This window comes from Camelus dromedarius, chromosome 28, assembly GCF_036321535.1.
Source record: "Camelus dromedarius isolate mCamDro1 chromosome 28, mCamDro1.pat, whole genome shotgun sequence".
NCBI classification, from domain to species: Eukaryota; Metazoa; Chordata; class Mammalia; order Artiodactyla; family Camelidae; genus Camelus; species Camelus dromedarius.
In genome coordinates, this window is record NC_087463.1 from 8,417,893 (window position 1) to 8,430,237 (window position 12,345).

At 36.7% G+C, this 12,345-nt stretch overlaps 1 protein-coding gene across 7 annotated transcripts in view; it reads right to left on the minus strand.

The window, feature by feature from the left end:
* DYM (dymeclin) overlaps positions 1–12,345 on the minus strand; it is a 309,224-nt gene that overhangs the window by 137,268 nt on the left and 159,611 nt on the right. Inside the window, exon 15 of one of the 7 annotated variants that reach the window (XM_031441942.2) lies at positions 5,112–5,276. The exons of the other annotated variants lie outside the window; for them this stretch is intronic. Within the exon in view, the coding sequence (XP_031297802.1) occupies positions 5,112–5,276 (165 nt within the window). The remainder of the gene's footprint in view (positions 1–5,111; positions 5,277–12,345) is intronic. 7 annotated transcript variants of the gene reach the window in all.

The window sequence follows — 12,345 nt, forward strand, 5'->3', positions numbered from 1 at the left end:
TGCCTATAGAAATCCACACACACACAAACAAAAAACTCCAAAAAGGAAACAAGCAAAAAATAAACATACAAAATATCCCACTCTGGCATTCCAGGCTCTCCGGAGCATAGCCTGAGGCAATGTAACTATTTGCAATACTGATTTATCCCATATATGAATCTGCTTCCGCCAGACTACCCTAAATTTACTGTCCCCAGAACAGATTGTGTGCTTTCCCACCTGTGAACTCCTGTGCTGTAGGTTTCAGTACCTGCTCTCCTAATCAAACATCACTTAACCATTAAGTTCTCGCTCAAATCTGACTTGTTTGATTGAAGTCACTTCAGATCCCCTTCTCAGAAGAGATCTCTTTTCACAAATTACTAATTTTGTATTTAACAGTATAAGGCAATGGTTTTTTACCAATGAAACCCTCTTGCTGCCTGACATAGGACTAATCCCACAGCAGGAACTGATTTAACATCTGTTAATCTCATTACCCAGGACAGGAACTCCTAGTGGCAGAGACTGTCAGCTGTCCCTACAACGTCTCCCATCTCACCAGACAAAAGAATTTTTAGCAGATCACATGACCATTCAGCCAAGGACTCTTTCTGGCCTCTCAAGCAGGTTGTTGGATAGTCTGTAACTGAGTTTTGGCCTTTAAAACTTAGTGATAAGTATGATGCCATCAAAACGGGAACGTACTTCCACCTCAGTCCCTTCTACCCTCCAGCTGGTTAGAATGCAGAATGTGTGGTAAGCCATTCCAGACTTTTGGGATGAGGGCAAGACACAGGAGGTGGCGGAGCACAAGAAACGAGGATTCTGAGTCTTTAAAATTATACAGGGCAGAGCTGCTGGACCAGCTCAGACTTTTGGGAAGTAGAGAGGACCTTTTTTACACCAACTCTATGTAATTTTCTAACTAAATCAGTTGCATGTAAACTCTGAATTTTCTATAGATTCTACAAGAGCTCTATAATCCCCTGAAATGTCAGGAACCAGTGACTCTGGTGACATGTTAACTAGCCAAGGACTTCAGGGCTAACATGCTTAAAATTATAAGAGAAAGATTGTTTTTAAATTAGTATGTGTTAGAAAATAATTTTTAAACATCACAGATGTTTCTTCTCAGCTTTCCAGCAGAAGGTAGCAACAAACCAAAACCTTAAGTTTAATTAAAACTCAAAGTAAGTGACGCCACTAAAACAGAATCATCCCAACAATAACCTTTTCCTTAGTTTCTCTTGTCTCAGGCCCAATAAAACAGTATTAGGAAAAAATAGTATTAGCAGCTATATTTTTCACATCAGCAAATTATGTAAATTAAATATACAATCACTTAAAAGTAAAGGAAAATAAGTATTTTCTTTTCACAGATTTGTCATAAGACTTATTCACCACCTGGAAACCTAAGAAAGCAGAACTTGAAATTAGACCTAAAGATTCAGGCAGTCAAAACATCTGACTCATATAGTTATGTAAGTGATGAATTAAAATTCTCAAATGCTCACTTAAAATTCTAAATTTGATTTCCACAGATGTCAACCCTTTGGGTAGTAATTTGAGAGTTGATCTCAATGCTTGTGAGGACAAACAGGAGAAGCTACCAGGTCTGAAAGGCTTATAGCTTCATAAAGTATGACACAGAGAAAGACAGGATAAAATCAATACACTAAAGTAAGAATAAATGTAAAGCCCTGCAATTAGGCTCAAAAAATTGAATGTGCAACAAGTCTACTGAGATGTGTGTTCCTGTGAAAAGATCTAGGAATTTTACATGAACCAAGGTGTGTTTGCTTTAAAAAGTCAGTGTAGTTTGTCTTAGGACAAATTAACAAGAGTGTGATTTATAACTATAATTCAGTATATAATTTATATAGTTTGGGTTTATAAAAGCCAAAATTATAAAACTGAATTATTGTATCCAATTCTGGGTACCAAAGTTTGTGATGGGTGATGACAAATATAACCATCCAGGAAGACGAGAAGAAGGCTGAATAATCGAGACAGCGTCTGTTTCAGGAATGGCTAACATAACCAGGCTATTTAAGCTAAAGAAAAAAGATCAAGGGGTGTCATGATAAATGTTTAAAAAAACCTGATGGGCTCTCATGAGTAGCAAAGTTTATACATTTGTGTGTTTCTCTCGAGCAGAGCCAGACCAATACACGAAAGTTATCGGCAGGCAGACTTAACAAATCTTTCTAGCAATGGAACAGCAAGAACTCCACCACCTTCTGCAGTGGAAGCACCCAGAAACTCTCTCTCAGGGATGCTGTAAAAAGAATTCTTACACTGGAAAGTAGTTTATAGTAAAATGACTGAAATTTCTACCTACCGCAATAATTCATGATAGATTAAGGTAAAATTCTTTCTTAAGGAATAAGCGTACATTTCTCTTTAGGCATTGAATTACATTTTAAATATTCTGCATAACCAAAAGCTATCTGAGGTTGTGAAGTAAGTCTGTGACTGCTCCTTTCAGACATTTGGCTTGGTTTGTCCTTCCATATCATGTAGTTCTGTTGAAAGAGAGATCCTTCCACTACAGAAACTAGATCATACTTGACCATGTGTCATTGTGTACTCGGGATGTTAGTGACTTGCAGATGAACACGCCAAAGGTGACCAGATAGCTCCTTTTATGCAAATCCCACCCACGTTCTGAAATCTTCCTGAATGGAAGAGTTTCCTGTTCACTGTCCCAGACCAGCCAGCCAGACTAGCCAGGATGTAAAGCCAGTAGGGAAGGAGGAACCACGGCTCTAGAACGCATGTCCCTAACCACTGCATTTCTTTTTTGCTGTTCAGAAAACGTGGACAGGGCCTGGCAGAATTTGGAGGCCAAGAGGCAGCACGCACCTCTGGTGCAACAGCCCTGTTATGAGATGAGAGAAGATGGGAGACTGTCTGAGAAGGGACAGGCTGCAAGGGGGCAGCATTTCAAAAACGTCCTACCTGTTCTTGGCATCAGAACGCTCCCCGACCTGTGAACTTGGGCCTACCAGGGCCTGAAATTTCCTTACCAATGCATCCTAAAGGCTTTCTGTCCTGAAGAGGGGGCTTTGTATTGAAAAACATTCCCTTCAGAGGGTTAATGCCTTAAGTCTCAGCTGAGAGGACTGAACAACCTCCTGAGAATGAGAAAGGACCGGGATGGAGCAGGGATGGGCTGAAGCAGTCCTCTGAGGAAAGGTGCTGACAGAGGAAACGGAAAATAGGAAAGCAATGCTACAGCGACTGGGAACCTGAGTGTGGATTTAAGTCGGCCGGGAATCAGGTGAAGGGGCTCAGGAATCGCACGCTGCTCTAGCCACAGGCTACCTTCATCCCCCCTCCCAGCTTTTCACTTCCGTTCCTCCCTACTTTGTCTGCCTGGTCCTTTCCCTTCCATCTCCTTTTATCTTCCCGGTTGACAGTGTCTCTCTCTCCTGTCTGTTCCTGCGAAGTGAGGGGTGTGACTCTGGAGTCTAGTGGCACGCTGGCACGAGTGGCAAACGGTAAAGCCTGTTGCAACCAGCATTAATGACCGATGCGCCAGGTACGAGGCGCTCTAAGGTGTGTGATAAGGAATAAGATACAGGGTCTCCCCCCCAGGAGGCTTACATTCTGGTAGGATGGATATGATGCATGTGAAAACACATAAAGAAAAAACAGAAGCAGCACAGCATGATGGTAACTTTATGTGCCAACTTGGCCAGGCCACAGGGCCCAGCCGTTTGATCAAACGCTCATCTAGGCGTTGCTATGAAGGTATTTGTAAGTGCGATGAACATTTATAATCAATTGACTTTAAGGAACTTGGTAAACAAGGACAAGATCAATTATGCTGCCCAAGTAAGAGGTTCAGTGATTAGTAAAGCTCTATGTTCTCTCTCCAGTTCCAAGGAGAATTCACTTACCTGATATTCACCTACTTTATATAAGTCAGTTGAAAGTCACTGGCTTTAGTTTGATAAATTCTTCTATATTATATACATAAGAATTGACTCTGTTATCCCACTTGCTTTTCTATCCCAGATTTTTTTCACTTTGTAAAAGTGTCAAAACTGACTGAATAAGAATCTGATCAACATCACTGTGAGAGTCTAAAATTTTTCTGCTACCAGGAAAAGGCTCTGCCACTTTAGATGTCACACTGTCTTTCATTCCTAGTAAACAAAGTGTTTTTGCTTAGATATAACTGCAGAGTCTGAAGTTTTTTATGCTTCTTCACCTGAAAAGATCTATTTCAATTTTAAACGGCTGCTCTTTTCCAGAAAGTAGTCATGGAGTTTTTTTCCTTCTTCCTCTAAATCAACTGGCAGTGAAGACACTGCCTTTAAACATCATACCTGACTAACAGTATGGTGCTGGTGTGAGTCATCTCTGACTTACAGAAAACGTGTTAAAAATGTCAACTGCAAGTACAAAGCAGTAATGTCACACTGCCCCTCTATTCTGGTGCATCATACACACTAAACAACAGGAGGTGATTTTCTCTGACACTTGAGATTGATGGCTTGTCTCTTCCTTACTACTCCCACCATCATTATGTTTAATCTAGATTCATACATGACACATTGCAACTTGCTGATTTTATAACTCCTCATGTGTAAGAGAGTAAGAAGTAAAAAATCCCAACAAATAATTTCTACGTTTTTAGGAAATCAAATCTGCTTATCTGAATGTGCCTCTATCAAAACTTGGGCGAAGTCTCACAGCCAGCTCTCAGCTGTTTGCAGAGCAAGAAAGAGAACTCAAAATTCATAAGTAATTAATAGCAACTGTAGAGTCTATTTCATATATAAACAATACAGAGCCCTCCCAACTATTATAAATTAAGCCAAAAGATTTCCAAATGGAGCGAAATATAGAAAAGTTCTATCAAGTTTACATGACAACTCTGTGTCTAGAAGTTTTTCTCTCTTCCACGAAACATGATAAAGTATGTAAGAAGACATTTGTTAAAAACAAGCAAACAAAAAACCAAATCCCAGCCATTATTTTAAAGAATCATTTAGTAGCACTTCATATATTAAATTTCCTCTTTAATCATTTAATTGACATGTGTCCCATTAAAACATGCAATTATCAGTTGTACAGAGCATGCAGCATGCAGTAAATGGACAGCAGAGGTTAATAACCTGGAAGCATAGGATCTGAGAATGTGAGAGCAAGTTAAAGACAAGAGTTCCTCTCCATTGTCACTGAGGGTCGAGAAGCAATGTTGAAGCGTAGAACAGTGAGAGTGGGGGAAATACAGTTTGTCCAACACATAAACATATCTCCGCAAGTGGCGGCAGGTATAACTGAAAGACAAAGGTAAAAGGAGAAAAACAGAAAGAGAGGAGTTTTCCTTTGAAAAATAAATCATTCTCAATGACCTCAAAGCTTTCTGTGTATTTTCACTAGATGGTACCCAAGAAAAAGCAACTATTAAAGAGAATACAAAAAAGATAAAAAACCAAAAACCAAAAGTGAAGCTGATCTTTTTTAAATGGACAAAAGACCTAAGCAGACACCTCACCAAAGAAGATATGCAGATGGTAAATAAGCGTATGAAAAGATGCTCCACATCACATGGTATCAGGTAAATACAAATTAAAACAATAATTAGATACCACACACCTATTAGAATGACCAAAATCCAGAAATCTGACACCAAATGCTAGGAAGGATGTGGCGTAACAGAAATTCTCACTTATTGCTGATGGCAATGCAAAATGGTACTTTGGAGACAACTTTCATTTTCTTACACAACTAAACATACTCTTAACATACAATCTAGCAATCATGCCCCTTAGTATTTACCCAAATGAGTTTAAAATTTATTTCCACATAAAAATCTGTATATGGATACTCATATCAGCTTTTTTCATAATTGCCAAAACTTGGAAACCATTAAGATGTCCTTTAGTAGGTAAAACCAAAAATTAACTGTGGTACATCCAGAGAGTGGAATGTTATTCACACTAAAAAGAAATGAGCTATCAAGTCATGAAAAGACTGGGAGGAACATTAAATGCAGATTACTGACTGAAAGAAGCCAATCGTAAAAGGCTACATAATGCATGATTCCAGCTCTATGACATTTTATAAAAAGCAAAACCATGGAGAAAGTAAAAGGATCAGTGGCTGCCAGGGGTTAATGGGAAGCAAGGGGTGAGTAGGCAGAGCATAGAGGATTTTTAGAGCAATGAAACTACCATAATGGTGGATACATGACATTATTGGATACATGACATTATGCATTTGTCCAAACCCACAGAATGCACAATAGCAAGAGTGAAACCCAATGTAAACTACTGACTTTGGGCGATAATGATGTGTTCAAAATGGATTTGTTGAATATAACAAATGTATCACTTCTGAGGCAGAATACTGATGGGGAGGCTGAGTTTAGGGGGAGGCAGGCAGTATATAGGAATTCTCTGTACTATCTGCTGAATTTTGCTGGGAACCTAAAACTGCTCTTAAAGAAAATATCTATTTCAAAGGGGGGAAAAAGACATATTCACAGGGAAAAAAGGCTGAAAATATGAGGCCATTAGTTAACCATATGAAATTTGCCTTGGTAGAGCGAAGTAACATGAGATATTTTCTTCTTACAGTATTACAAATACACTCCTGGAATACAGGCAACACTACGATAGCAGTATGGAAGATGCCATGGTAGGGGGAATACTGAATTTAGAGTCAGAAAACTCTGAAATCTTGATCCAGCCCAGCCACCAGCAGCTTTATAATGGTAGGTACTTGATCTCTCTAAGCCTCAATTCCACAAAGTGCAACATGAAAGTAAAAAGTTTAAACTGCTCCAAAACTTTGAAATATTACAAAAAAGTAAAATACTAAGAATTTATTATTATTATTATTGTCAGATTCATCATTATTATTGTTACACTTCAGAGCACTTAAAAATAAGTTTGAAAGAGGAAAACACCAAATCAATCTGACCAAGTCAATTACCAAATAGCAAACACATCAACTGACATGTCTAGACTCTGTCTTTGAGAACCATGTCTGAAAAACCACACCAAAAGTATATCAAGTTCCTAAAGAGACAGCAGATGATTTTTAAAGTGTGGTGGAGCTCAAATCCTTTGTACTGTTTGAACTTTCTGCCACTTCCATGTATCACAGAAATAAATTAACAACTAATTAATTTTTAAAAATTTAAAGGGGCACAGAAGCGATACTTTCAATCAGACGAAATATCCCAAAGCAGGGAGATCTAGGCAAGTTCAAGGATCTGAAAGAAGTTCAGAAGGAGGGCTGGCGTAAGACTGAATAAATGGTAAAACGTAAGGCAGGCTCACGCAGGGGCTTGTGGGCTATGTTAAAAGGTTTATGCTAACATGGAAAATCAATGAAGGGATTGAGCAGGGGAGCTATTAGATCTGATTTACATTTTTAAAGATATGCTTCTGCAACGCAAAGATGAAATCAGAGAAGGGCAGAGGTTGAGAGATAAAACTAGACAGGGGCAAGAGTGGAAAAGCAAAGCCCATGCAGGAGCTACTGCAGTCTAGGCACGCACTGCTGGTGCCCGAGAGCAGGGGCACAGCAGACTCAGAACCAGTAAAACGTGCTTGCTGATCAGAATTGGGGGGGCAGGGGTTGCCAGTGGAGAGCACTGCGTGAGCGGAGGAAGATACCAGAGTAAGAACTGAATGAAAGTACATTTTCTGAGAGAGGAGAAACTGGAGGAGGAATAGGTTTGATGGAAAAGATCACGAGTTTGGTCTTGAACGTGTACAGTTGCGAGATGTCAGTAAACGTTGGTATACATGTACGTTTCAAGCTAGGAGAGGTGTGGACTAACTGACTCAGAGAGACAGATAGATACACAGGAGGAAGTCAAAGCTCTGAGAGTGTATGAGATTCCCCACAGTGAGAGTGAAGAGACAGGAGCAGGACCAAGAGACTACAGTATTTCCAAATTAGAGAGAGAGAGAGAAAGGTAGCTAGAGTGGTAGGAAGAAAATCTAAAAGAGTGTTGTCAGAAGTAATAAAAAGAGAATGTTTCAAGAGGGCCTTGGTAATAATATATCTTTTAAGATAATTTCCAAATACGCTAAACAAATAATACATTTAAAACTTTTCAAACTATATGATTAAAATAGTTAAAATATTTTAATAAACAGAGCTACTGTTCAATAGAAATAAGTTCTTTCCTTAATTTAATTATCTTGAAATATTCTTTATTATTATTTATAAAAACTGAACAGAAATAGCTCAGGTGGCTAGCAGACACATGAGAGATGTATTCTAATTACATGAAAAATTCTTTGGTTCCATACTTTAAGCCTGCAAAAAAAACATGAAATGAACAAAAAAACTATACAACTAGCTTTTATTAATTCTTTTAACAACTTACAATTCTATTATGAAGTCTATTTTAATATATTCATAGCAATTGTAATAAGTGTAAACAATGAATTCAGAAATTCACTAAGCCCCAGACTCTGAAATTGTTATTTTGAATTCAGCTCAGTCCATCTGTATTCCTTAAATGTAAATCAAGGCACATCAAATTGGCTTTTAATCACATTAAGTTGTCATGATCAACTAATCTTTATGAGCATCCACTGGATTAATAATATTTACTGGTTGCTGAGCAAGACTTCAATTACGAAATTATTTTAAAAGCACATTCTACATAGAATTCATAAAATGTTTCAACAGGTACAAATACGAAACTGGACAAAGAAACATGATGTTGCATTTACTTCAGCATTTTACACAAAAGAATACCTTCTAATCATTATTGAAAAATAGATGGCATCTGATTGAAATCTTGCTGTGAGAAAAAGATCAATATCTTGGTTACCTTTCCCTAGATACATTCTGATTTTTAAATATTCTTAAAACACTGTAATAAAATGACTATCACCTTCCATGAATAGAACAGTACAATCTTTTTTGATGAGCATAGATTTTTTAGCTGTTGCTCATATTAAGCTGGTGACCAAATGTAACGTCTTACAGGACAGTCTTTCCAGTCCTGTATTTTACAACTGATCTTTGGAACTTAAATTAGGAAATGTCATCTTGCAATACTTGGCTTTATTCTAATATGTCAAAATAGTTTGAATATGAACTCTGACTTTGTCATCTACAAAACTGAGAATCTCTCTTATGATTTCTTCTAAGAAAGTTATTAACAGAAGCACTGAATAGGAACAGGTCAAGGACAGACCTCCTAGAAAAAATGCACTTAGAGATCTCTGTGTTGGTCATCAGTGCATAGAGAAACTCTAATCAACAGCTTTTCCACGTTTTTCAGCCATAAATATGTGAAGGAGGAATGTGAAAAAAACTTCCACATTTATGATCTATTTATTTTTTATCCCCATATTTCCACTGTGGTAATTAAAGACAGGTATCATAACCCCCAATTAACAAATGGTAATACTGAAAACTAAAGAAAATAAGTGACATGTTAACTATCCTGACAATTAGTAATGGAAGAATTCCATCCAGTGGAATTCATCAACAATTCTGTCAAGCTCAGGCCCAGAGGCTTTCTACTCTGTAAATGAATATCCAAGCTCAGGACCCATCTGCTCTGGAAACTCTCCAAGGCCTATTCCTGCCCACTTCTCCCACATAAAAGTCTCATGAAGCCGATAATGTCCAAGATAAGGTAGCATTAACATTTTTTTTTAAACAGGCTTACAACTAAATAGATACTTTAATTGAGTCCTAGAAAGGTCTCCAGGACTTAATCCACTAAAGAAAAGCAAGAACTTAAGAAAACACAAAAATCGTGCTCTTTAAAAATGTGAATCACCACCACCTTACACAAGTCATCACAGTTAATATTACCATCAGTAAAGCAAATATCATGTGTCTCCTGTTATGAGCACAGAAGAGCTTAAATCTAATCCCAAGGAATCATCAGCAAATCCAAATTGAGGGACACTCTTAAAAACAAAAACAAAAGCAAAAGCAAAAAAAAAAAAAAAAAAAAAAAAAAACCTCTGTATTTTTCAAAATTTGAAAGATGAGGAGGAAAAATCAAAGGACTATTCTCAATTAAAGGAGACAAAAGAGGAGAGTTAAATGTAGTATGGAATTCTGGGACTGGATCCCAACCAGGGGAGTAAAAAGGCAGTATTTTTCCCTAGAAGGAAATGAGTGGGGCAAATGACATAACTTCAGTGCCTATAGATTGAATAAGAGTATTTTCTCAATATTAATTTTCTGATTTTGAGAAATATCTTTTTATTTTTAAGAATTAGATACTGAAGTTCTTGGTGGTAAAGGTACATCATGACTATAAACTTATTCTCAAACATTTCACAAAAAAAGAGACAAAACAATATAACAAATGTGGTGAAATTTTAACATTTTGGGAATGTGAGTTAAAGGTAACTAAGAAATCTTTATACTATTTTTGCAGGTCTCCAATTTCAAGACAGAAGATATTTAAAAAATGAATGCAACATTAAAATACAAAAAACTATAATTTATTTTTAATCTAGAAAGTAGAGAAAACAAAACTAGCTTTTTGACGCAGTGAATAATGCCCATTTTAATATAATGGGATTCAAATCTAGAGTCCTAAAATGTCAGTCTGACCTCTATACTTGCAGCTGAGGACATCAGAAAAACTAGAGCGTGGGAATAAGCAAATGTGGTCTGGAGCCATCCCATAAAAAACAGTCACTGTTATTTAAGAGTTGCACTTTCATAAAAATAAAATCTCTTCAGTGAATTCTTATATGAAAATGTCCAAGATTATGCAATGTATAGTTCTGAAATGTTACTTGATACAGTTATGCCTCATCAAAGTAAAGTATGAAAATGTTCTGTCCTAGAACAACATTTAAGTCTGTAAAAGATCCCCAAAACCACAAGCAAAAGAGTGATGCTTAAAAAAGACCCCAGGGTCAGGCTTTCTAATAATGTATTTTACAATACTTTGACAGTAAAATTATGACATAAAAAATGAGATTACCAGGGGCAGGTTAAACTTCACGGACTACCTCGAATATTCTGTGTATCCCTTTCCAATCTCCCATTTTTCTTTCTTTCTTTCCCCCCTCTTTCAAAAAAGCTTGTCAGCAGATTCACTAGTAGATACGAAATACCTAGACAACTAAATCGATAATAAAAGTTTAGGATCTCTATGAAGAAAATTATAAAACTTTACCACTGCACATAAAAGAAGTCTTCAGTAAATGAAGAGACACCAGTATGCTTCTGGATGGGAAAACAAAGTATTATAAAGAATGCCATTATTCTCCACAGATTCAAAATCTCAACAGGAATATTTGATTTTGACAATATAATTCTCTTACAGTGATTCCTACATTTCTTTTAAATGTCCATTTTAAAAGCCAATAAAAGACATGGATCCCCTTACAGAAAAATGGAGCAAGTCATATACACACAAAATTTTACATAAAATTTTAAGATCTTCACAGGACGCCTAAATCCCATTCATATGGTCCCTGTGCCCCAGATTCATGAAGTGCAACTACTGAGCTCCTGTGCAGAAGAGGAAATTGGTAAAAGGGCCAAGAAGACTTTGAAAAAGAATAGTAATTAGGAATTTAACCTTGTGCTATTTAAATACATAAGTCTATGAGAATAAAAGTGGGAGAAAAGTACTAAAAGAAAAACAGGCATATGAATCAATATAATAAACAGGAAAACCAAAAATCAGAATCCAGTATGTGATAAAGGTTGCATTTAAACCTTGGAAGAGAGAGGGATTCTTTATTCATTCAATCATTCATTCATTCATTCGTTTATTTTGGTATGTGTCTGGAAAAACCAGTAACATATCTGGAAGAAAAAAAAAACAAAAACACCATACCTAAACAGACATATATCTTACAGAGCAAATCAAACTAATTTCAAATGAATTAAAGTTGAATATTAAAAAAGATCCACCAATGAACCAGAAGAATAAAAGAGGGAAGTGGGGGATGTGGCCGCAAGAAAAAGGATTAGTCAATGTGACTTCATAAACATTTAAAATGCCAAAAAAAAAAAAAAAAAAATCAGTAAAATTAAAAGGTAACGTATTTTTAAAAGAAGATAGACAGTCAATTTCTCCTGCTGTCTATAAAGAGCTCTTTAAAATCAATAAGTGAAAGGTAAAAAATATAACTGATAAATGAACAAAGTGAAAAAAAAATGAACAAAGTGAATATGCAGGTAATTCACAAAATATACAAGCAATAAACATGAAAATAATTTACTCTTAGCAGTGATTAAACAAACAAAACTTCAGGAATGAAATACCAAGTCCTGGCTATCAAACGGGACTTTTTTTTTTAAGCTGATGGGGATGGCAAGGACACAGGAATATGGACACTTCATGCACACGGGCTCTGATCTCATGGAATACGCATTTGAATA